The sequence below is a fragment of the Lagopus leucura genome, unplaced genomic scaffold (assembly GCF_019238085.1).
Source record: "Lagopus leucura isolate 7727_CA_CO unplaced genomic scaffold, USGS_WTPT01 Super-Scaffold_100021, whole genome shotgun sequence".
Classification (NCBI taxonomy): domain Eukaryota; kingdom Metazoa; phylum Chordata; class Aves; order Galliformes; family Phasianidae; genus Lagopus; species Lagopus leucura.
In genome coordinates, this window is record NW_024962274.1 from 6,981,598 (window position 1) to 7,007,524 (window position 25,927).

Sequence of the window (25,927 nt, forward strand, 5' to 3'; positions counted from 1 at the left end):
ATTATTTTTTAAAATAGTATTGCCATTGTCCTTTCTCATTTTGACTCTTTTCTGTTGTGACCCAGATGTAAATTATACAATAGTTATTATGAACCCCAGACACTCATTGTGCTTTTCCAGACTGTAAAAAAGAGATGGGCCAACACGACCCGAGAGACCATTAATTACCATTGTCTCAAAAAGGCTTAAGATTGGCCTGCTGGACCATGTACACAAAGCTTGCCTAATGGAATGTATCCTTTCCCCATACTATTTTTTGTTGAGAAAAAGCATTCCTCGGACATTCCAGTTGTAGTTTATGAGTGAAATGGGAGTTTGCTCTTGACGTGAGCGAGGTCAGAATTTAACCTTGTAACTGAATAGAAAAAAAATGGAAAGGATTTTCTGTGACGCAATTTTGTTTGGGGTGAAGGTTTTTCACAACAGTGACTCTGTCACACTGGAAATTCCTTACTATTTCCTGCATAAAGATCTTTCTTCTAAGATTTTTTTTCTGAGTAGCTGCTGCCACTCTGCTGCAGTAATGTACTGTGCATGGAGACTGGTCTGGCTGGACAAGACAATACGATGATAGGATTAAAGTTAAAGGAAGTGAATTTATCACTCCCAGTCCTCAGACAGAAACACATACCACTGTTACGGAAACTCCAACACAGTGAAGAACAAATACACGCTCAACTGGAAAATACGTATCAATCGTCCCCTTGATTTAAAGGGATGTCAATGCCCTTCTGGGCAAGGGAAGTTAAGGCAAGTTAACCTCGCCTGTATTCAGTTGTGTGGTGATTAAGTAAAGGGCCAGTAAGTGATCGTTAGCTGTTTCAATAAATGCCTAATCAATTGGCATTGTGTGTTACTATAGACTGCAAAGCATAAGAGGCAGTTTGAAATCATAGCTGACAAACCGTTTCCAAAATGTTGCTATAAAATTGATTCATTAAGTACGGTATTGAAACTGCTCCTAGAGCTCACCTGCACTGGAGACAATTTACAGGCTGAGTAAGGCCCTTCTCTATCCAGCACTTGTATGTGCAAGTCCTCCTTGAGTACAGACTGGGATTTGCTGCATGAGAGCCCGACTGGGTAAGAGCATTTCTAAACCAAGGGACACCTGGCCAGCATGAATCAAGCCTACAGAGTGTGGACTGTTACCCAATAATTTTCAACCATAAAAAGCTGTCATGAAAAATACAAGTATCTTTGCAATTTTGGTTCTGTTAAAAATATACATATATATATATATACACATTATTATTACTTTTTTTTACTGAAAAGCTGAAAACTTTACATTAGTAAAAATAATAATCTTTTAAGGATCTCGTTTAAAATACATGACTTTTTATTTTCATTGTTTAACGAGACAAAATGAGAATAAAAGTTATCAAAAGTGGGTGCTGGCATTCATACTTGTCCATAGTTGGCACACACAGGATGTACATGAATAGCCACACAGTTCTAGTGAAAGATTATGAACAAACACACATACATATACATAGGTATATAAACATACTATACATACATACATGAGTGAATATACATATTTATGTGCATACAGTATACAGACGAGATACTATACAGGTACAGTAAGTGCAATATACTGTATAAGGCTATACAGACATCAAAAGATTCAGGTGAAATGGCAACAACCATGAGAACAAAGCTTGGATGGTTTGTGGCAGTGCAGATGGAGAGGAAAACCTTGCTGATCTGCGTTGTTTTATGCATCAGGCACACACAATTCGAACAGAAAACATGGTACAATACCTTCTGTTCATATACAAAAAAGGTAAGACAAGTGGAAGTGCATGGAGATAACTGAAATGTGCACGAGCAGACAGATAAGGTTGTTCTACCTAGAGTACAGAACAGTTGGTTCATTTACAGAGAATGCCTATATATAAACCCATGCTTCCATGAATCCATGCCATTTTTATTTCTACTTTTCCTTTAAGAATATTATAAAATTCTTCCCCTGAGTTAAACATAAATACACACAGAAAAGGGAAAAAAAAGGAAATTGCATGCTTCTGTTTTTGTTTTTTAATTTTTTTTTTTTTTTAAACCAAGGCACAATGTCTTTAATAGTGGTTGCAACAGCATTTGAAATAAACTTTGCAATTGTTGTTGTTCTGGTACTGTATCCCTCTCAGTGTGACTAAGCTAATTGTTTGCACACGAAAATCTCAGAACAAGCTTTGAAGTGAATTTAGAAATTTTAGAAGAGAATAAACAAATTTATGAGAAATGCCTTAAAGAAAAATTCCCTAAAGAGGAAGGAACGCTACCAAATGAAATCCTTTATAGGCAACTTACAGATGCTTAGACTGAAATAATTCCACATAGCTACATTATATATTTAATGCTACAGTAAGTTTTTAATTATTTTCAGTAGAACCATGTACAATGCTGTAGGAGCTGGAGATGAAGAACTTCCAGTAAATTTTTAGTTTCTTGTTGCAGGCAGGATAGAACAGTGATCTCACTGATTCTGTTTCATAAGCTGCAAGAGGTATAGCTTAGTAACATTTGTTCAATTAAACATTTAAACTTCTAAGGCTTCTAATCTCTCCATTTCATGGACAGTCTAAGTCTTTTATTGGGAATATTAGTTCTAAATTTCTGAGGAAATCACATTAATTTCTTCACCCTCATGCACAACTCTGACCCTCAAAAAGAAGGACTGGCTGAAAGGGCTGTGCTTTGGCTGCTGTCCCCATGTCTGAGCCCTCTTTGCAGGGATCTAGAGGCACACAGCCAAAAGTCCTACAAGAGCAAGCCCCAAGGTTGCTGCCCTTCACTGCTTCCTTTCTTCTCATCTCCTTGCTACTTTCTTTCCTTTTTGCTGATAAAAGCATTGCTTGTGCCCACTGTCTGCTTTGCCTTTAAGTATGCCGAGAATCTCCTTACTTTCCCTCACAATCTAGGATGTACAATGGGTTTGACCTGCCTGTTTCCTTGTCTTCCTGATGATGTTCTGAACATCTCAGCAGCTTCCAGGGGCTGTGAGCGTCAGTCACTTCCAGGGAACAGCCACATGCATTGTGCTTCTTTGGCTGCTGCATCCTTCCCACACATTTCCCTGTTGAGCTAAGACACTTTTTTGAAATACTGAAACACACTGTTCCAACTCAACACGTAGGTTAAATCCTTTCAAGGCTGCTCTTCAAAAAGGTAAATTCCCAGATCTGAAAAACGCCCAGATAAAGATAGCAAAAAAACAATATGAAGAAAGTGAAAACTCCCATAAGCGCTGCATTTCATTCCTTCTCCAAGTATTATTGTATTTGAAAAGTTTCATCTTCTTATGTGAGGGAACAAACCTCTTTCTCTATTCTGCTGGCAAGCTTATAAAACCTATCTAAGCACAAGAGATCACTATAAGATGAGATATAACGGAATGCAACATTCTGCCTCCCACTCACCTTTTCCATGCTGGAGCTTGAGGGGTGAGGAAAGGTATGCAGACAAAACACAGGGCTGGTGCTATAGATTGCAAGAACTGCTCACTCTGCTCCTGTGTCCAGCACCTTCTTTCTGCAGCAGTATACTTGCTAAAGCTGACCTGCTTCCCTCAACATGTCTCCTTTGTGTCCTATCCTAAAACTGCATGTCCAAAATGGCTGTGACCAGTGGTGCCTTTGCAAATCCAGCAGGCACATCAGAGAAGTGCTGCTGCTATGCAGCCACAGACCTGTGTGCAGTGCAGCCCCCAGCAGTTCCACAGGCTCTGCAGCTGCCCCAAGCTGGGGGTAACATAGAGCCACCAAATCCTGCTCAGGGACTGCTGTGGCTGCAGCGTGTGCCTGGGCTGCACAGCACACTCTTTCCCATGCTCTTCAATCAGTGCTTGGCAGAACAGGACCCAGAAATGCAGCGACCTGCTTCTGCTGCATGATCACACCAGCCAAATGCCCAGGAAAACACTTTGGGACAGCAGCAGCAGGGCTGTCTGCCAACAGAAGGCGGCTTTGACACGTTGGCCTCTTGTGCCAATCAGTCAGGCGTGCCTGGGAGGTGAAAGATGATGGATGCGGCAATTCCATCCCCTCCAAGGTTTGCATTTTCATTTTCTTTTCTTCCTTTCTTTTTTTTTTTTTTTCTTTATTTTATTTTATTTTTAATAAGAGTTCTCTGTTTTCAGTTTTATATTTAGAAACAATCTGCTTTGGACCCATGCACTGATTATGTAAGACCAGATTCGGGCTGCAACACACCATAACGCGATGTGGAGCCATCCCTACAACATTAACATTCTTGTTGCTGCTCTCATCCAACATGTTGTCAGTGTATTTAGCTGGACTGATGACAGCAGAATTTTGCTTTCATGTGCACACAATATTTGTCCTTGAAGGGAAAGGAAAAGATGGCTTAAAGTAATCCACGCGCTCCCTCTGGTGGGCACGGGGCTCTGCTGCGCTTCGTGAAAGCACCAACAGAAGCTCAGAAATCCCAAGTCCCTGCAGTCCTCAGCAGGCAGAGTCCCGTGACTCGGCACGACTCGGATTTTCACATTCGCTCAGGCCAAACTCTGGTCAAATCCATTATCTCAAGAGAGAAGCAGGGACGCTTCACGTCCCACCAGCGAGGGGCTGTGCCAGGGGTTTCTCTGCTCCCTGCTTTGGGTTCTCCCACACCTGCCAATCAACCCAGGTGGGACTTAATGTCTTTTCCCTCCCAAGCAGTTGAAAACTGCCATCACAAAACTCTGCGTCTGTATTTGATTTCTTCTACACAGACCCTGACAACTTCTCCATGAGTAAACTTTTTCTAACTAAATTTACCTTGTTTTCTGGTATAAGACATTCAAATACATTTCATTATGTTAGTGGCTTATAAAACGGAATAAATCTCTGTCAAAGATACAGCGAATTTTATTCCTTTTTTCTTTTTTTTTTATTTCACAGTCTACAGCTGTTTACTCTCTCACCTGTTACACTGGGCTTACAGATCCCTGGGGTAAGGACAGGATTTGTTCTACACATTGTCTACACACACAGGGACTTTATTTATGATACTTAGACAAACTTATTATGGATATTATTTATGATTCTTAGATGTGATTGTGGTAAATCCTAATGGCGAACACGAGGCAGGTTTTGGATCTAGTGACTATCCCAAGCCTTATTAAAAATGATGGTTAAACAGAAGGAGTAATTTAGTTCCTTAAGTAAATAGTTTCATAAGCTACCACCCAAAGCAATAAACAGCGTATAAAAAGTGCAGACCAAAAACCCACGCGTCTTCCGATTACAGGGAGGCTAACGGACTGCTCCCACACTGCAGACACAGTTTGAATGAAGAAAAACATCAAGTAGCAAAAATGAACAACCACGATCCTGGCTCCAGGAGCACAGACAGATCTCAGACACTGCACTGTTCAAAGGGGGATATTTGGGATTTAAACACTGGGAGAAGAAAATGATTATCATCATTCCATGAATTGCTCCAAGTATTTTGCTACATCCGAAATGCATGGTATAGTGTCAAAAATTTTGAAAATGAGATGAAAAAAAGAGCGACAGAAGAGCCATACCAGAGTGGTGACCAGCACTGTAGCTTGATACTTATTTTGAATAGGAATTTGGTATTACGTCTCACCTGCAGCCAGCAGCCCAGGGGGGTCCTTAATTTCCCTATGGCCCAGGGAATAGGTGTGACAGAGACTGGTTCTTTCATTGTAAAACCCCTGCACTATTAAAACCATAAGAGCAGAATCATTTGGGTTTTGTGTTGGCTTCTGAAGATGGTGATCCTTCAAGGATTGCATCCAGCAAGGTTTTACAGTACTGAGCAGTGGCACTTATTTATGCCATTAGCAGGTACTCATTCTCTTAGTAATGCACTTTTTTCCTTCTGTTTGCCATTTTGCTGGTATTCAGGATGAAGGTCTGCAGAGTTCTCCATCTACCAGCACTTCTGTATTTTTCACAGACTGGAAGGTAAAAAAACAAAGCAAAGCAAAACAAAACAAATCAAAAAAGCAAAACCAAACTCTGCATTGATTGGACAGGGAAAAGCATGGATTGCCATTTGTAGATGCTCATTTTTCAGCAGCAGAACCTGTTCAATGGGCCAGTCAGGCACCTGGCCCTGCTAAGAGGCTGACAAGCGCGAGTGTTTGCTGATTGCTTTGAACTCCTGTACAGTGGTGCTGGGAAAATTGCAACTTTAAGCTGAGAATAATGGAAGAGCACAGATGTATTGTTTGTGCTCGGCGTAATTGAGAGCCCATGTGCTTTCAGACACAATTTGCCAACTAAAGCATGATAATGCCAAGTCATTGGGGAAGTTTTTTGTCTAGGTGCCTTCAAAAATAATTACAGCAGTAATAGCAACAATTCAGCCTTCTTGTATTCATTCATTAAAGGGTGAACACAATGCTTACGAAGCACGCAATGACTATAATACGCTCTGTATACACAACTAAGGCCAGAGACATTAAGAACTGGGTTTGTGATACTCAGTTGACCCAGAACAGCATTATTCACGCACTGAGGCGTGAGACAAACACTGAGCTTCTTGGAAACACTTCATAACTGTCAAGACTCAACTCTAAATTATTTCTCCTAAGTTTTATTAATTTCTTTCAACGAGCTCGTGCTGCATTTATACTGCAGAGCGTTGTTCTAGGAACGTGTCCTCAAGAACGTTCCCTCAAGCGGCGCAGGCGACCCCGCACTGCCAGCACCGCGGGCCGAGCGGCCGCGCACCGCGGGGGGGAGACGCTGACGGGGGCCGCCAGGCGGAGCCACGAGCTCGCCCAGCGCCGCGCCAGGCCGTGCTGAGCAGGGCTCGGGCCTCGCTAGGCCGCTCCGGGCCGTCCGGGCAGGGCCGCACTGCGCCTCGCTGGGCCGCAGCGTGCCGGGACCGAGGAGAGCGGAGCTCCGCGGGCAGGCCGCATACGGATCCAGGCCCAAGGTGCCGGCGCTGCCATGTACCGGCGGCGTAACCTCTGTCTGAGTAATAAACAGACAGATACAAGCCACAGCAATGTAAAAAAGCAGCAGTGCGTCTCCCTGAAGAGGAAGATACCAGCCACACTCAGCAGGGAAAGGCCACTAACAGCTCAGTGCTGATTCTGATACATTTTCTAGCGTTTTCTTCAACACAAGTCAAGACTCCTTAATGCACAGCTCTCCGTGTATTTCTACTCCTTCTGCTGACTTATTCCTTCTAATCTCAGGATGGTGTCTGGATTTAACTTTCATCATCGCTTTTAAGTTTAAATCTTATTTCCTTGCTAAAATTGGAGATAGGTATCAGTGCCCAGGCCTCCCCACAGGAAGGCACCAGGCCTTGCAGGCATGCTAGCCTTCTGGAGGTGGGGACAGCATGCCACAAGGGGACAGCAGGAGAGGAACTAGAGTGCTGCCTCCCCACTGAAAAGCAGGGAACTGCGGGGCAGCGTGAGGGGAGGCTGCACGTTTGCAGATAAGTACAGAGCTTTGTGGGAGCAGCTGAAAAGAGGCTGTGCTTCAGCAGAAAAGCTGAAATACCGCCGTCTAACTACCAGGAGTCTCGTTATCAGAGGCTGTATTTTCTCTCAGGTTGCGGATCTCATAAACATACGTATAATTCCTTCAGGATGTGTTGTTATAACATGTACTATTGCACTCATATGCAGTGTAATACATACGACTTTGCAACTGCTGTCTACATCTTAATGAAAATAAATTTCACTTTGCAAAATTCATTTGCAGCAAAGAAGTCTAGGGACAGTTACATTGGTTTCTTTTCCTTAAAATGGAGTTAAGCCTAGAAGTAACCTAGTGATATTTTTATGTGCATTAAGAATATAGTTTTGCGATGCTTTTCTATCCAGCAGAGGGACTTCAACAGTGTATATTGCTTGAAACATTTCCCTCTTTTGTAATGAGCATGCTCGATACACATATATTCTGCCTGTAACAGGGAATTTTGAGCCCATCCATGTCATGTAATCTTTCCTTACCCTGAGATGAAGATACAGAGAATGATAGGGGGCAGTGAAACATCACTGTATTGCAGATGTATCTATTCCTCCAAATCCTGCTTACTTTGCACACGTGAACCATTTTTTTTCACTACTGATGCTCTGACATGCCTGAGCATTTGCCATTGCAGGGTGAAACATCTCAGCATGCCTGATACAAATGTCTTAGGCATGAGGCTCAGAGGTTGCAGTAGTAAGGGAGATCATTTATTTACTAAGGCATCCTGAGACTGTATTATAATTTCTACCTTAGAAACCTCACTTAATGTTTAACTTCTACTGTCCTCTGTTTCCTTGTGTAGAAACAAAAGACTTGTACTTGTTTGTACTTCAGTGTAAAGACCAAACTCAAATGCATTTCCACTGTTTCTAGTTTTATCCACACACTTCTTGATATCTAAGCTCAAGATGTAACTTTCTTTACTTGTAGAACATCTTTCTATTCCCTGTATCTTTCCTTCACATTCTGTGATATGTAGAACACTTCTCTACTACTTACATTTCCCTCTTCAGGATACATATTTATATCAAGATATGTATTTAGCATATATAACTATTTGCCATTTCTGTAGCTAAAAAAATGTTCTATGCTACTGCCATATTTCAGTTTTATACTCTCCAGTTGTCTTCCTTTTCTACTTCCTTAATTTCTTACACTTTGCTCTTACACAATTAACTTCAGTTCCAAGACAAACTTTTGTTTATCCTTCAGTTCAAATTGAGTGATTTTTTTTACTTAATCCATGGTTACTTCCTGCAGCCATCTTTCAAAACACCCTCGCCATTTACCAGACATAATATAGAACAGCGTGCTTCCTGTCTGCCTCTGCTCATCTGTCACTGCTGGTGACTGCTGCACTACAGATTTCTAAATGTTCTCCAATAGAGAACAGCCAAATAACTTACCTCTGCTTATAAGTCCTTTCTTTTTATTTATAAGTAATGTAGCACTTACCATCCACGTGCCATAAGTATGTTCCATAAATATTAGCTAGTTAATCCTCACAACTCCTACACCAATAAACAAACATGAATTTAAGGCATAGAGGAGTTAAATGTCAACAGTTACACAATTAGCCAGTATTTGACTGGAATTAAAATTCAGATTTTCTCAATTCAGACCTGTCTTGAATTACCAAGCATTCTCACTACTTACACAAATCATCATGTAAAAGCTCAAGTAAGTTAAATGTTTTGGAAAAACATTAGTTTGGGATCCTTGAAGATTTGAAATAAATGATCAATCCAGTAAGCTGCCCTTTCCCAGATGTACTCCTCAATCTTGCATCCCTGTGAAGTCAGCTGTGTCCATCTCAGCACAGAGGTGAATAACAGAGAGCATCCTCTTCTTTCAGAAAGACTAACTGCTGATTATGATGTAGTTAAGGAAACCGGTGTCGATACAATCAATGGCCACAGCACAGGAAAACAAATACCCTGTATGCCACAATCTGTCAGTCCGAATGGACTAACGACCTGGGCATTTCCAAACACTTTTCACCCACCTCAGATTAATTGCACATTAAGACAGAGCGGGCGTATAAAGGAAACAACTGAAACAATGTTTGTATAGCCAAAGAGATAATGAGACTTCTGTCTTTCCCCAGAACTGGGGTCAAGCCAGACCTTTACAAAATTATGCATTCGTAATAAATGGCAACTTAATAGATTAATAGTGAGCAGTTGACAATTGGAGGGGAATTCTTGAGGGCAGAGACAGTTTTGACCAGATCTGTGGTTTTTCATGAAGACATGCCCATACCATACGCGCGCTGTTCAATTAACAAGAACACCCTCTACAGTCACTTGACAATTCCTCTTATCATCTTTGTTCTTTTCTTCTGTATGAAGTGAGGTGGAATTTTCCTCCACAGTTTCAGTGAACCCTGGCTGCAGCTTCTAAGAGGCTCATTATCTCTTCTATCACATCAGCTTCTGCTTTCAAGGCTTATTGTTTAGTTCTTAATATAAATTGAGAGACTAAAATGCCTTCAAAACACCCAAGGTGCCTTTGCACTGAGTAACCAGTAAATCATCGTGTCTGCTGTGAGATCTGTTTTATGAAAAAATATACACTACTTGAACACTGGGATACTCAAAACCTTTGGAAGTACAATTACCTTAATTTCTTCCCTAGATAAAAAAAATACTTAGTATTTAAATGGGTTATCATTTTGAATCTCTGTTATGGATTTGGTTTTATGTAAAATATATTTCAGAAACATGCAAGGCATTGCGTCCAGCAGAACTCTAAATCAAGACAGTTTTGCCACTCAAATAATATCAACCAATATGGATTAGGTTATGCAAATACAAGTTTCCTAACAACTGCTTTGTGCACTGGGTTGAGTAAATTGACCTTACTCTTCTGTTTCCTCCTTTGGCCAGGAGCTTCTTGTTAAGGAGCAACAATAAACTTACATAGGGAATAATTACAAAGTATTCCCAAGGGAGTTTATCACTGAAATCTCATTGAAGTTCAGTAGGATGATGGTGACTAATTACCCAAAAGCCAATCAAAAATTCACCATCTAAATAAGAGTGCTTGTGTGTGTTAGCATACATATATGTATGTGCACATATATACACATATGTTGATGTGTGTACGTGTGCATACCCACACTCATATGCAGTGAGGAGCAGTCCCATACATGTACCCACAAGTGACACGATACTGGAGTGCTCTGAGCTTGACAGAAGGTGCTCACATTATGTTTAAGTGAAACCTTTTCTCTCAATTACTACTCTCAGCAGTTAGTTCTGCCAAATAACACAGGTCTGCGCAGTGAAATGATACAGTATTGGCATTAGCATATAAAATAAAGGTAAGTATAGGTTTCTCATGTCTGTAATTCTTTTCTGTTTTCTCTGTATTGGATAAATTTGCCAAACACTTCAATTTCTTTTTCAAGGGTCTGTGTAAGATCATTGGTTTGATGGGGAAAAAAAAGTATATCTGTTTAAGACATAAGGATCATTTACCCCTCTGGTTCAGTTTTTGGTTCCTAACAATATACAATAAACATAACTATAGCAGACTATTTAATAGTCCTGTTAATATTACATGGCCTCTAGCTGAAGAGAGTCTAGCTGCCTTAACTAAACAAAACAACTTGCTGTAGGAGCAGTTTTCAGGACAGTGATAAATCAGTGTAATACAATCATGCACTGAGCTCAAAACAAATGTAAGACTGGCACAAATATTATAGTACAGCTGGGAGAAGTCAAAGGTATGTACACGTCATTGACAAACATTGGTGCAAATGCTTTAGACAAGACATTTAAAAGAAATTTACACTTAAACATAGATCAAATTTATCAAAGTTTGATAAATTTTAAGGACAGTAAAAAAGTACAGAAAACATGAAAAAATAAAAAAATCCAGCAAATTCATACAGTACAGTTTTACTACATTTATATTACAGAATGAAGACAGAAAAGGATACAAAGAATTAAGGGCAAAGAAAATGGCACTGGCCGTACCCAGTGGAATTTCACTGCCAGTGAGAGATGCGCACACACAAATGCACGCTCACACACAGAAAATAAAGACAAGAAAACAAAAATCATCTACGGTAACAAATGACAGACACAAAGGTGAGAAACATTTGGCATGTTGCAGCACATGAAGTCATTCTCGATTGGCTAACGACGGTACCTGGCTCGGCTGAAGATCACTGGCTTGCCTGAGCGGAGTAACGGACGGAGGAGGCACACCTGATGTGGATGCAGACCGACCTAATCTGCAACTTGCTTTAGGCTCTGGGAAAGAAAAGAAAAACCAACAAGTGGGAAGCTGGTTACTGCTGCATTAACCAAAGCATGGTGCACCCAGGATTCCCTTGAAATGAAAACTCCAGCCTTGAATTCTAGTTAGCATTGTGCAATTTGCTGGATCGTGAAAAGCTGGGCTTAGAAGGAGGGAGATTAGGATGGAACCTAACATCCCATGTTCTTTCCTTTCACTCTAGTGTCTCTGAAACTGAGGTATAGATTATAAAACAGCAAACAGACTGGAAGCACACCAAGAAAATCATGTTGCCCTCCTTTTAAGGAAACATTAACTAAAAGCAGTGAGGATACTATTGTACTTCGGGATTTGGAATGACACCAAAAGCTCTAGGAGATGTGATGGTAGTGACTTGAAAGACAATGCAAGAAGAAAGGAGAAAAATCAGAACTTCAACAGTGGCAAATTCTGAACTCAGTTCCCCAGAACTGAGGTGATTACAGAAGCCTTCAATTAGAAGAGAATGTTCAATTCCAGAGAAAAACTGAACAGAATTTACATGGTTATTTCATTTTCTTTCCGTTGTACATGAAGGCAGTTCTCAGAGGGCTCCCCACTGGCCTCCAGTACAGGTTACTTCTGTTAACATACTGACATGAAGCAGATCAGCACAGGAGTCCTGGAAGGTTTATGTCTGAGCTGTGCTGACACTAGTGTGCTACCCGACAGTGCTCAGCATCTCACATCTTGTCTACAAGAAACCATCTTTTTCTAAGGAAAGAGTCTGCCTGTTTCTGCTTGAGGAAAGTTGTTGTCCCTGTGCTTCCTGTTTATACTGAGCAGACAAATCCTTGCAACCATGGCTTTTGGCTCAGATGAATGTGCTCGTTCTCCCCATGCTTACAAGCCCTCCTCTTAACCCTGCACCTGTCTTTCCTATTTAGTGGGTAATATTGAGACCAAGAACACTCACGCTCAGCAGATCTACTTTGTACAACCATGGACTTTCAATTTTTAGCTGAAATAATAGTGCTTTAACATGAAAAACAAGTAACTATAATACCATGCCTCCTCACAATGGGTTGAAAGAATTTCTCTTATTCAGCCTCACATTTTCAAGAAGAAAGGAAAAATTTATGCCTTCTGCAATCCAGGTTTGCCTCTGAAAACCATATTTTGCTTCTGTCTCTGAAATATATTTTCTCATGCCATGTTTAAACTGTTGTTTTGTCTCTGTGTGTTTTGTCTTAATATTTCTCTCCCGTGTGGATCTGTGGGATCATCACTAGCCAGTGGTTGGGCCAGTGCTGAGAAGGAATAAAGCTGTCCACAACTAACATGTCTTTAAGTTCACGTTGTGCATCTTGGAAACTTGAGGATAGCTGACAGGTCACGCCATCTACCAGCAGTGTGCTGAAATTTGTCCTTCCAGTCTCTCTGATGTTTTTTCATTCTTGTCTTAAATGGTTATTTTACAGGAATTCAAAATCGAGTAGAGAAGAGAATTGAGTGGAGAAGAGCTATCCACTTAAGCTGAAGCACTTAAACCAGTGAAAGCATCTGTATGGGTGAATATTCATCAACTAAATATTAATACGTTGGTTAACATCCAGCTGGCTGAGCAGCAAAAATATTTATGCTGTTTGACGAATGCATTATTCAAGTCACTCATTCCTAGTCAGTCTGTAAACATACCACAAGTCAACACGGCAGTAAGCACACAGAAAGGAGCGGACAGATCTCCCCCATAACCTTATATTTTGTACATAATCTGTTGTTTTGCTTTTTTTGGATGTAGGTGGCTATTTCAGGAGTTTGATTGTATTTTTGTTCAGATTTCACACTGTCTGTGTGCCAGATAGCTGTTCCTTTCAGTCATATAAAAATAATAATAATGGGTTTCTCTTCCCTCCCAGAATTTTTCTGGGGTTTCAGAGAGAGTGAGAAGAGGGCTTTTTTGGTCATTATTCTCCTACTGCTAAGTAGAGGCTCTGTTTTTGCTGTGACAAGCAAAATCAGACATTCAATGTGTCAAAAACTCCAAGGCACTGTCTGCCACTGCTTCTGAGTTTTCTTTAATTCTGGAAAGCAGAGAAGAGTTGTAATTTCCCATTTGGATATATGTGCAACAGCAAAAGATTACCATTTCCTTGCCAAAGAGATTCCTTTTATCTGGCATCAAAGAAACAAAATCTATCAGACACAGATGAAGGATTACTTCCTTTGTCTCCCTGTAATATATTTACAGTATTAAGGAAACTATTGCAATTTCCATGGTGATCCTCATCAAGAGCAGTTCAAGAAGTGAGGTTATGCAGTGAAAGGGAAATGGCTTCTCTAATAGCCATTCCACTGGTGTCTCTGGGAATATTTTTAGACCAAATACTTCATTCTACTCTAATTAGTGCTCTGAGTAACCTCTCCACACTGCACACTGCTGTGGAAAAAAAACCTTAAACACTGTTTATCACTAGCAGTGATGCCCAACTCACTATTTTGCATTCTGCAGCCATGCTATTTTTCAAGTTTATTGTACTAGGGTTAACTGGATGTTGAATGCAACGTTCACTTCAAGTAATTTCTACTTTAGGCGGTCTAAAAAACAGAAAGAGATTTTCTTAAGTAATTTTGTCCACTGTCTAGTCACTTTCAGTATCAGCAGCTCTTGGTTTGTGTGTTTTAAATGGCCAGTTCATTTAAAACTTCATTTAAAACAAGTTCAACTTGTCTGCAAGGTTTGTATATCAATATAGAACCTGATTCAGGAATGAAAATGAGTTTTAATATTTCCTGCTGAGAACGCTGAAGGAGGAACAATTCTGCCAACAAATTTCAAGCATGGTTTCTAGCATTTGGTTTGTGTTCATATCATATGGACAATATTCAGACAGGTCCCTATTAACATCTGAAATGAACAGTCTTGAGAAAATGTGAGAAGTTCCTTCTGTGACTGCAGAACATGGTGTGGAGCAGGGCACAGTTCTATCAGTCAGACTGAGGAACACATGGGGAAGGCTCTGTAGATGTCTGTCCCCCAGGATGGACCCATTTGCTCAGGTTCCATGGCAGTCCTAGCTAAAGCACCTCTGGTTCCACACTGATAAATCTGATGTGGCACCTCAGCTCTGTGCTGCTCTTCATTTGACAATGTATCCCCTAGTTCTAAAGCAAAACTGCACAAAAGAGTTCCAGAGACTCCACTCTGCATCCACAACTAGGGGCCTTTTGCCATTGCTGTAAAGCCACTCAAATGCTGACAGGGGCTAGCAGCCTACTGCCAAGGTAGGGAACTCATGGGCATATGTCTAAGTGCTTTACTGGACTCGAGCCAGAGGACTTCAGCAACCATTAAAAATGCTTGTTGCAATCAGTGGGCAGCACGTGAATTCAGCAGATTATTCAGGCTAGCTATCTATCTGCTCTGTAGATTTTATTTAGTTAGGTTAAGCATGAAAGTGTTCATAAGATTCAGTTGCTATATTTCACTGAAAAAACTTCTGTGGTATTATTTGCACACCTTCAAATGACAATTTCCTCAGACCATGCCATTTTATGAAAAACACTGCTCACAAAGAGCCTGAACCAGGAGCCAGGCGCTGATGTACAGAGCTAGTAGTGGGTGGCTGGTCTGCTGTGTGTCAGCCTCTGCTCATGTCCCCTGCTATGTCACCCACAGCAGTCATGAGACTCCCAGCAATCCCAGTGGTAGGGAATGAACCAGTGTGGCCAGTTGCACTGGGAACAGCACTACTGGACTCTCGGGTTTTAAGCTGAGTCCTGACACTGCCAGCAAGATGATGTGGACATAAGCGAGCAGAGAGCCCCTAAAGGACAACGTTAAGGGTGACCATTTTAGGAGAAAATACCTAACAGAAATACAGGCTTTCTAGTCACAAATACGACTGTCTTAAAATTATGTACTTAATTTTTTAAGAACTCACATAAATGACCTGTTTTCCAAAAACTCAACAAACTGCTGTCATCCTAGCTAAACGTGCAGAAGCTTGGTTGCTTGCATTTGGGGCAGAGAGCGTTGGATTTCACTCAACAAAGCAGAATGCTGAGAAGAGACAAGATTTTATGGAAATATTTTCCATCAGTTTTATACCAATGTGTTATTGCTTTCTATATTCTCCAGAAATACAGCAGCTCTGCACAATTTTTATTTTTGGATCTTAACGAGAAGAGTTCTTTTATTTATCCAAGGAAGACTTCATTCTGCCTATCCTAATCTTAATTCAAAAAAATACTCTGGCTGTCACTTACATTGGAGAAGCTTCTTATCCTGTCACAGTCTCTTCTTTGCACATGAAAAGAGAAATATTGCTTATTTGCTACAGCTGCCAAGAAGCACGTTTTGAATTAAACAAGACGATGTGACAGGCTGAGAGTAATCACATGCAAAAAAAAAAAAAAAAAAAAAAAAAGAAGAAGAAGAAAACATGCATATTGGAAAAATAAATCCCGTTATCATCATAGTGGCCTGGCTGCGCTGGTCTCCTAAAAAAGAAGAGTAAGCTGAAATATAACTTGAAATTATGAAACCTTAGAAGTGGAATAAACTATATATGATTCTTTCACTTACAGAAAATATTCAGGGCTTCATCTGCAGGAACTCCATGCCTAAATAGCACAGCCGCATGTCAAACCGAGCGGTTTTCACAAAGGAAGCCTCCATGCAACTCAGTGTTGCCAGGTATCAAGAGGCCAAAAGCTTAGCAGTACTCAAAACCAAACAAGATGAGAAAAAACATCTCCGCTTTAGGTGGGGTCTGTTTTAAGTTAGGATTTGTTCTGAACCATCATGTTTCAGGTCTATGTCAACAGCTAAGGCAATGAAATAAGGAATAAACACTGGCACTGTTCTTTTCTTCAGCAATTCTTTCTGTTTTTCTCTGAAGCTTTTGGCACTGGTAGCCATCAGTCTTAGGGCCCAGGACCAAAAGGACAATTTGGCAATTCTGTTGTTCCATGTGGCAGCAGTGCTGCTGCAGAGAGATCGTGTGTGTCTGCGGTCAGGCTCTGCGATGGGGTGGAGCAGCACACTGGAGATCACACACCTGGCTCATGGCATAGTAGCTCAGTCCTCTCAGTGCACAGTGCCCACCAGGCACTGCCTGGGGACAGCCTGTGTGCTGACCGACCACAGACAACCAGTGTAGGTAAACTCTGAAAGCATCGCATGCTGGCCTGGACTCGTTGCGCTGACTACCCAGTAGTGTGTACCTCTAACATCACCTTTAGTTGCCTTAGCTTGGAGAATCCTTGAGGATTTAGTAATGCTGATATTGCCTTATTAGAACAGTTAGTTTGGTGGGAGTACTGAGTCTTCTTTGGGTGAAGTAGCCCTATCCGGTGTGAACTGATGCTGTGCCCCTGCTTCCTGCTTGTATCAATGAATGTGACTTGCACCTTGGGCTTTGCAAGCATCTCTGAATTCCCAAACAGCTTGAACTTAACTATTCATTACTTTTGCAAATCCACCACAATACCAACCAGTAATTCCAATGAACAGCAGATATTTACTCCCTTCATGATTATCTGCAACGTTTTCAGCTTGAATACAAAATGGGTTGGCGGAGTGACAAGCTAATGGTGATTCAAAAACAGTGCAGAACTGAGCAGCATCTGTGATACAAGAAGCAGTGCAGTGCCTGTCTTTAGCAGCAGGTGGCAATGCAAAATACTGCTTCATAGTTGCAGTTAGAAAAAAAAAGAGGCAACATTCCAGAAAATACTCTTCAAAGCTCCTGGAGTGAAGTTATCACAACCTTCTGTTCCACAGAACTCATTTGGCTGTTTGCTAGAATTGCAATGACTTTCTTAAAGGGCAGCATGCCCCCAAAGCACTTCCACTGCTTTCCCTGTAGGATGACACAAAATAAAAATTTGTCTTTACGAACTGTGGGGCAGATGAGAGAACAATTAACCATTAGGTTCAGTGATACCCTCTGCTTTTGACAGGCCGTGCTCACTCAAACACAGTGACCAAAATTTCAAGATCCTGTTAGGAGATGGCTTATTTCCCCTCAGTCCTTACCAGCAGGTGCAGAGAACACACACACACACACACACACACAAAAAAGAAGGGTACTCACTTAGATTCTCTCCAGTTCCTCAGCTGAGCTGCCTATTGAACACACATTATTTCTGTTTTACCACAGAGCATTTCAACCTCATTTTCTTTATTTCAACAGTGTCTAACAAGTGCCTGGACCAGTGCAAATTAGGAGGTAGGCAGGACACTGTGGGACTGTGGTCTTTAAAGGACAACCTTTTTTTTCTTGTATCTATGCTGTTGGAAAGAGAACAATGATGATGACTATACTAGGGATTGCCCTGATTTTATTTGATCTTGTGGTAAATCTAAGTTCCAAATTCCTAGCACATCTGAAACCAGGACACACAGAATCACTTTTTTGTTGATTTCAGAGAGCATTTATATCCATACAGATGTATTGAATCTCTTGCATTCTGTTACACTTCTAATTTAATTGCAAGGAATGAACTGTCGTAGTTCATGTATAAGTTCATTGATGAGTACTGTATAGAGCATTTTGAATGTAGTGCCCCACCAATTAAAGGTAAACCACGTTGCTCAGGCAACAGCTAGAGATACAGGGGGAAATATTCGTGGCAGATGAGAGACAATATTCATCAAATGAAATGTCATAAAAACTGTGGGGAAGGGAAAATCATGATCAGCTCACAAATTTTCTTCATAAAAGAGGAGTCAAAATTCAGCCAATGAATATTTTTATAATATTTCTTACCATGAGTCTTTGAAAGTCTTAGTTATGCAGGAGAAAGTCACAGTAAACTAAATCAAGGCATGATTCAACAACTATTACAGTTTGCAGATGCCAAATCAAGATTGAGGCCAAAATGTTTTGTCTGCTTTTGGAGATCAACCAAGTCTTTAAAATAAAACTTATGTAGAAAGGCTGAGCAGAAGTGCCGTGTTTTGCTAAGAACTCACTCTTTAATTTTCATTTCCTTTCTGTCCATACTGTCATCCAGAAGAAAAGAAAAGACTGCTACACACCTTTAGTTTAGTTATGAGATGTCCTGATGCTTTGATGTGGTACCTGTGAACCCAGTCTTTCACCTGTTTCAGCACTGATGATGCTAAAATACACTGGGAAAAGAATTCTGAACAAAACTATGAGCAAAGCTGGAAATTTTCTAGCTACCAGAATGCTTTGTGAGAACAGATGAGTAAACAACGTAAAATAACCTGCACTGCAGTCATGAGATTTGCAGAAAAGATATTTTTGCTCCTGCAGGCAGGACTGTTTGGGGGGCATACTGCAGCAAGAAAAGCTAGACTACACAGCTGTTGCAAATGCTACTTCTCATCAGTAAAAGCTGCTCAAGTTACCTACTGAGTTTCTGGTGTGATTTCCAGCAAGGAAGGGAAAATGTGAGTTCTATTATCTCATAGGGAAGCGATGCCCTGGTTGAGGGCTGGGTACCTCTGCTATCAGCAATGTAAAGACAGATGTCTGCCACTGAAAGCCCAGCGCACCACTCCTGAAGGAACAATTTCTTGTTTGAGTAGCTCCTTCATCGCCTTATTTTCACTGAAGCTACAAGGCTCCAATAGTATATATGGCAAGTGTTTTTAAAGTGGGTATTTTCCACAGCCCAAGCAATAAGCAATAACGTTATTATTCTAAGTGAACCGTCAAATGTCAAAAAGTGACAGTGCAGTCCTTATCCAAGAGCTATACATATCTATTTAGATGTAGATTCATTTAGCAGTTGTGTTTGTAGTCAATTTATAGAACAGGATGTGTTATTTCCCACAGCTTACAGCAATTCACTATTTTATATATATGAAATATGATTGATACAATGGATATGAATTTGAGACTTCTGAAACCCACTGTCAGTTTTCTAAGCATTCATGAATAGGCATAAAGAACAGGCTGCTGTGTCCACTCGCTTAGCACATCAAGAAGACAGCCGTGTTTCTGTAAGGTATGCTTCTGTTACTGTCTGTGAACTCTCTGAGTTGTCATCTGGGGAGTGAGAAGGATTTTTTGGCATAGAATCCCTCTTCAATGTCAAACAGTATTTTTAACATTCTTTTAAAATAGCTGAATGGCAAATGTACAGGTTTATATTTCCTGCCACCATCCCAATCCTGTTCCAGTAGAGTGCACAAGCAAACAGCACAATACTTATTTCTGCAGCAGCTAATGGGCATATTCTAAAAGACATTTGGAAGTCTGAAGAATCCAGACGCTTACTTACCTCTCTAGAGATGCCTCAGCTCACAAGGAGATTCATGACACCTTCCCTGCTCCGCTGTTTGACGTACCTGAGCTGTTGCTTCCAGCCAACATGGTTGGACTGACAGAGGATCTCCCCAGCCTGCTGGAGACCATGGGTGGGCCCGGCGTTCCATCCCATTCCTGAGCTTTCCCTGGCTCCCTGGAAGAAGCTGTCCCATGGTGGCCTCCCCTCTCTTTGTTTTCCAGCTTTGGTAGTGGTTCAGTGCTGTGACTTCTGATCTTCAGTTCGTCCAGCGGTTCTACAAGAATACACACATGCCCATTTCATTATGGAGTGCCTGCTAATACTGCCCATACTATATTGCAATCCTCGGTTCTACATGACAGTTATTATTAACCTACTATAAATCTTTTAGGGGCAATTTATATCACTATTTTTACCATTTAGGCCAAAAATCTATAGTTTATGTTGGTTTCAACACACTTCTTAATTAAAATAATACATAGTGTAGGAGATCAGTAAAATGTGGCTTTCCTCTCAGTACTTCAAATGCCAGGAAAATATTTCTGAAAATGATATCCTATCAAATCATGATTTTATTAACAATTTGAGAAAATAATTCAATTGTTCTCAGATGTCATTTCTGAGGGAACAAGTTCTTCTCCAGGTACTTTCTAAGGAAATTTTCCCCTATGGCAATTTTGTACGAACAACATATCTGTATTCCTTCCTACAAAGCACACAATACACAAAACTGTCCAGTGCTAATATTTCAGGTGTGCTCAACACTGTAACCTAGGGAATAAAATTTCACTTGGTTGAAAAATCCTTGAAGACATAAAAAGACTTTCTGCTTCAAACACCATGAGTCAATACAAGGAGAAGAAATTCAAAAAACAATGGAATGTTTTTTCAAGTGAAGCAGTGCTGTCTGCTTTCTTCATGGCTGGTGATTTTGTTTCTTTCTTGAGACCCTGATTTCTTTTCTTTCAGGTTGAGCAGTGCAATGGAGAAACAATTCCTGATCACTTCCATCCGTAGAGGTGAAGAATTCACAGAAAAAACTATGTACAGAAGAAACATTAGTGAAGTCATAACAGCTAATTATTGTGTTAGTTATTGAAAGTTTGCTTAACTGTTTAATTCCTTAAACGTCAGAATTACTGACTTGGGGATTTCACATGTCATATTTAAACCCAAAGACATTCTTACATGATACGCTCAGTTCTAGTCATCCAGATTTATAAATATAATTCTTAATGTACCTTTGTTTCAGCATTTATCCACAGTCTTGGAATTTACGATTGATACAGATAGAAAATCTTCCCTTGAGCCTCATCTCAAAATCTTTTCGTGGCTGCAGAAGGCATTCCAAGACTGGGGAAAGCCAAGTGGAGGGAAAATGCCAGGAGCCATTCACAGACAAGAGGTGACAACAGCCCCCGGGAGATGCACGCTTCTCCTGAACTGGACTGGGTCTGCAGCATTGCCAGAGATGCAGTACCAAAGCTTGCCTCACTAACTCCTTCCTCTCCTAATCAACCCCCTGGCCAGAAGAAGCCGAGACCATCCAACAGGAACTGCCACTCAGATGGTGCAGCCCCAGAAAAACAAGCCATGTTCCTCCCCGCACTGTTTACCCTTGCTACAGGAAACAGTGGTAGAGGCAGTATTTGATCTCTCTAGGGGATGATGGAGACCTCCCCTACAAACAACAGCGACAAAATCTCCTATTTTGACATTGAGTTTCTTGTCATTCCAGTCTGAGGATGAACTTGTTGATGAGCAACAACAGCCATTCTGGAGTTTCCTCAAGGAAATACTGGAAGAAAAAGATCTAACTCTACATACAGTGCAATATGTAATTGTTAATACATTTAATGAGTTACTGTCAGAACTGAAAATTTGTGATGTCACAACCTCACAAGATATCACAACCTTGAAGATTTTTAAAAATTACTCACAGTAGTAACATTCCATCAGAAAACTGAAAAATGATCCCAGTTTAGCAAGTCCCATAAGCAGCACTCAGTGACATTTTATGTGAAAGACCTTAAAATCAAACCACTTCCTTGAACTTTTAGGTCACTTACCTACTTTAATGTATGCAAACAGACAACAGAATGAAAATCCAAACTGTTTGTTTTCCTGTTTGGTAACCCCAGCAGGGTACGAGGCTGAATAACAGTCTGTACCAATATAACATGACATCTGCCTTTCAGGGACCTTTGCTATGAGCTGTCTGTAACACAGCTCTGTGACAGCATAAAGGGATTTGCTAACATAAAGAGTTGTGCAAAGAAATGCTTGGCCCAAATTACAACTAGATTTGAACTGTTTTAGTTACCAACAAAAAGGCAACAAGTATTGTTACTGAACCTTTATCTACCAAAAATAATGGTGTACTTTTTCACATAAAAGACGTATGCATTTCTAATTTTTTTCTTTTTATCAATAAAATGCACTTTTCTCAGATACTGTGGGAAAAGGAGACATCAGAACAAAACTTCAAAACATTCTGGAACCGCACACAACCATTTCCAGACTAATACAGGACTCCATCTAGCCTGCAACTCTTACCACCCAGCAAAACTAAGACAAAGCCAAAAGAATAGAAAATGCTTTAAAAAAACACTGGATCTGGCCTTAACCACACCTACTAGCTCAGCACATCATACAGCAGAATTAATTTACTGTGTCACTCAGCTGCTGCCAGGAATGCTGTGATTACCTCAGTGAAAACCTTGCCTGTGCACTTCCCATTGACACTACTTGAGCACCAGCCCTTGAAATCTCAGGTGCTCGTGCAGTCAGCCCTTAACTACAATGGAAACACTCAGGTTGAGTGTGGAGCTAAGGATGTGTCCACTTCAGTTTACTCAACAAGGGAAGCATTTGTACTTGGTGCTTGATAAAAATGATTTGTGCATGCTTAGCTTTATTATCAGCTGAATCAAAGTACAGCAGGCCTCTGCAAACAGCTGGAAAGTATGGGAGTATTCAGGATAAATAAAGAGTTGGCTTATAGTCTGTTTCTTTATAAGGTGCAGAAAATCAGTCTTCAGCTGGCTGTCTAGACTTTGTAAATTTAAATTCTTTCTGGAGGATTTTCAGTTCTCAGTTTATCTGAAAAGTAATATATTCTAAAAATGAAAAGCAGATTTAATCAGATTATAATGTCAAGCAACCCGACACGAAGCCTGAATCATTATTATTTGGTGATCATTATCAGTAACACTGATACACACAGCCTGTCAGTGTTTTATATAGTTTTCTATAATATTACTTTCCTGCTTGCTTCAGAATATATTAAAAATTTTTCAAAAATTTTAATATTTCCCGTTTACTCAAATTGTTTGTGGGTGATTTTACAAGAATTTCAGCTTCCTTAATAGCTGTCAATGGGAATCATACTTCAAATTCAATAAATAATCACAGTGCTAGTTCTCACTTGATTAAAAGAGTATTTCACTTCCACCATGTCTGTGGCAGCTCCAGGAATTCAAAAAGCTCCTCTCCAGGTCATGGAGCAACACTGAGACCCTTTGGTGACTCTCACCATCACTTGGCTGTTCACTACTCTGCGCTGCAGACGCAGCCCTACAGAGCAAGCTCAGTGGCACAGATTACTGTCTCTCATAAAGACATGTTCATTACTTTATATTTTCACTCATGCTGATAGGCACGAGGCATTGGCAGAAAGCAGAATATGGATGTAGCTCCTGGCTGCTGTTACCTGTGGGTGGTGACCTTTTCACAGACTGAAATCAAACTGGAACATTTTCAATGGACCAACCCTCTAAAATAACAACAGCAAGATTTAAAAGGCCACTTTATTCACACTGATTCCATACAAAAAAAAAAAACTCTAACTAGTCACATGGAAGCTTGTATTCTCCTGGAAGATAACAGTAACTGCCACACAACTTTTATTTATTTTTTATTCAAAAAGTGCAGCAACACCTTGGATGTAAGGTACTTCCAGCCGTTAAAAGCCTTAATTTGGAGTTAGGAGATATTGAAGCTTGATGTTATGCTGGGAATTCAGTGTGTCATATGATGGCCACAGGCAAATCTTTTTACAGTCAAGTGCTGTATTTTGAAAGCTGAAATTGTTATGGAAAGCATCTTCATTGTTCAATAATTCGTAAGCCGAAATAGTACATAAAAATGTAAATTTCAAGAAATAATTCACTGCTTTAAATATTTATGGATACAGTTGGCTGAACTGCCATAAAGGCGCTCGAATGTTTCAAGCACTTCCAGGTGTCACTGTATTTCAGTATTCAAAGACATGCATTTTCCTTATTTATTTCACCTAAGTCTCAGGCTTTTCAACTTCAAGAATAAGATGGTAGCTAACGTTATATATGAGAACATATTTTATTTATTATTGATGTGCACCATTTCCCCTTTATGAAGGATCCCCTAATATCTGCACACCTGGCAATGGTGGTTTGCGAGCTTTGGGATTGGAAGTCTCATAAATGATACAGAAAGGGAGAAACAATTTGGATTAATCAGCTGTAACTCAGACCAAAACAAACAGAAAAGCACAGCTAAGGAAAACATCTCACCTGAGAAGCAATCATTCAAATGAATATATTCTCTATGGCCAGTCTGCCACTTAAGTTCTTAAGCACAAATTAATTGCAGGTCCTGATGGCCTCTAAGAACAATGCTGGGTAATAAACAGCAGAACCTGCATTACTGTTTGCGGCTTTTAGGGGGGTGGGGAGGAAAGGAAAAAGTGCAATTGTCTTAAGAAACTTTAAATGAGGGTTGCTGTCTGCCATTTTTGTCAGTTGAGATGAAATGTATAAGCTATTCATCCATGCATTATTCATTTATTCTTCTTCTGTGTGTTTGTTATAAACCTAAATAAATAATACATCATTCTAGGCAGAACTCATATAGCTTGGGAAGTAAATGGTGCTGCTCACAAGGTCTACAATTCAGCACATGCAAAGCAAGGACGGTCACCTGGGACGGATGTTGATGCAGGGACCAAGAAGTACTGATCATTCCCAACGCATCTCACCTCGCACCCTACAGGGTGGCACAGCCTGGCTGGAGAGCATCACCAAGGGCGCACTTGGCTACAGCAGGGATGGAGATGGGGGATTAGGCTGTAACCTGCACATGAAGAGTGGAGCCACCTCAGAAACGTCCCCAGCTTCTACCCCTTTCCCTGTTCCATCCCCCAACTCATGGCACAGGGAAAAAGCCACCACGGCTCCAGCAGCGCCCCATGTATTACAGCCCACATGACAGCAGCACCTGCCCATCCACTGCAGACATGGTGTGCTGAGTAGTGCTAAGGCCTTGAGGAAACCCCAGTGTGGCAGTTTCTTCTTCCCACACACCGGGAACTTCTATTTATCTGTGTTACACATTCAAAAATAGGTTCTGTCTTATAATGGCTTTCTTGATGTGTGGTTGTCTGATTGGTACAGCTGTAAATATATTACAACCTCTGGCAAAGAAAACAAACAGGCTATTAATACCACACACAAGGAACATGGGTAATGCTCAGTGCATAAGCCATTTTTTTCCAAAAAACAGAAGTATATTATACTGTCAATGAAAGACATTTCCTCATCTTTATTAACTACAGTGGTTTGTCTATTCTGACTTCATCTGCTTGCTAATTAGGCAGAAGTTTGCTTTGCATATCAATTTTTAATACCCCTTTTTACAGTTAAGTGAGAGTTGCAGCAGCCAGCTTGTTCAATTAAAAGCAGCTCTGACCTAGTTCCATGCAAAATCAATAGAAAGCCTGAAAGAGTCTCACAAACCATCTAACATTTAAGGAGACATGGCTGAAATGCGTCCCAGAGCTTACTGAGCACATGCTCCTGTAAGAAGCGTGGCTTTTGGGCTTTTGTTTTCAGACAGTGAAATACAGATGAGAGCACTTCTGCCTGGCACAGAGCTGCAGAGATCAGCCCTGTTTGCTGCAGGCCTCAAAGTGGGGGAGGGAG

General features: G+C 40.6%; 1 protein-coding gene across 1 annotated transcript in view; it reads right to left on the minus strand.

Annotated features, from left to right (window-relative positions):
- NYAP2 (neuronal tyrosine-phosphorylated phosphoinositide-3-kinase adaptor 2) overlaps window positions 1-25,927 on the minus strand; it is a 118,669-nt gene that overhangs the window by 13,525 nt on the left and 79,217 nt on the right. The window contains exons 5-6 of the mRNA XM_042878536.1: window positions 20,029-20,241; window positions 11,631-11,734 (exon numbers count right to left, since the gene is read on the minus strand). Of these exons, the coding sequence (XP_042734470.1) occupies window positions 11,631-11,734; window positions 20,029-20,241 (317 nt within the window). The remainder of the gene's footprint in view (window positions 1-11,630; window positions 11,735-20,028; window positions 20,242-25,927) is intronic.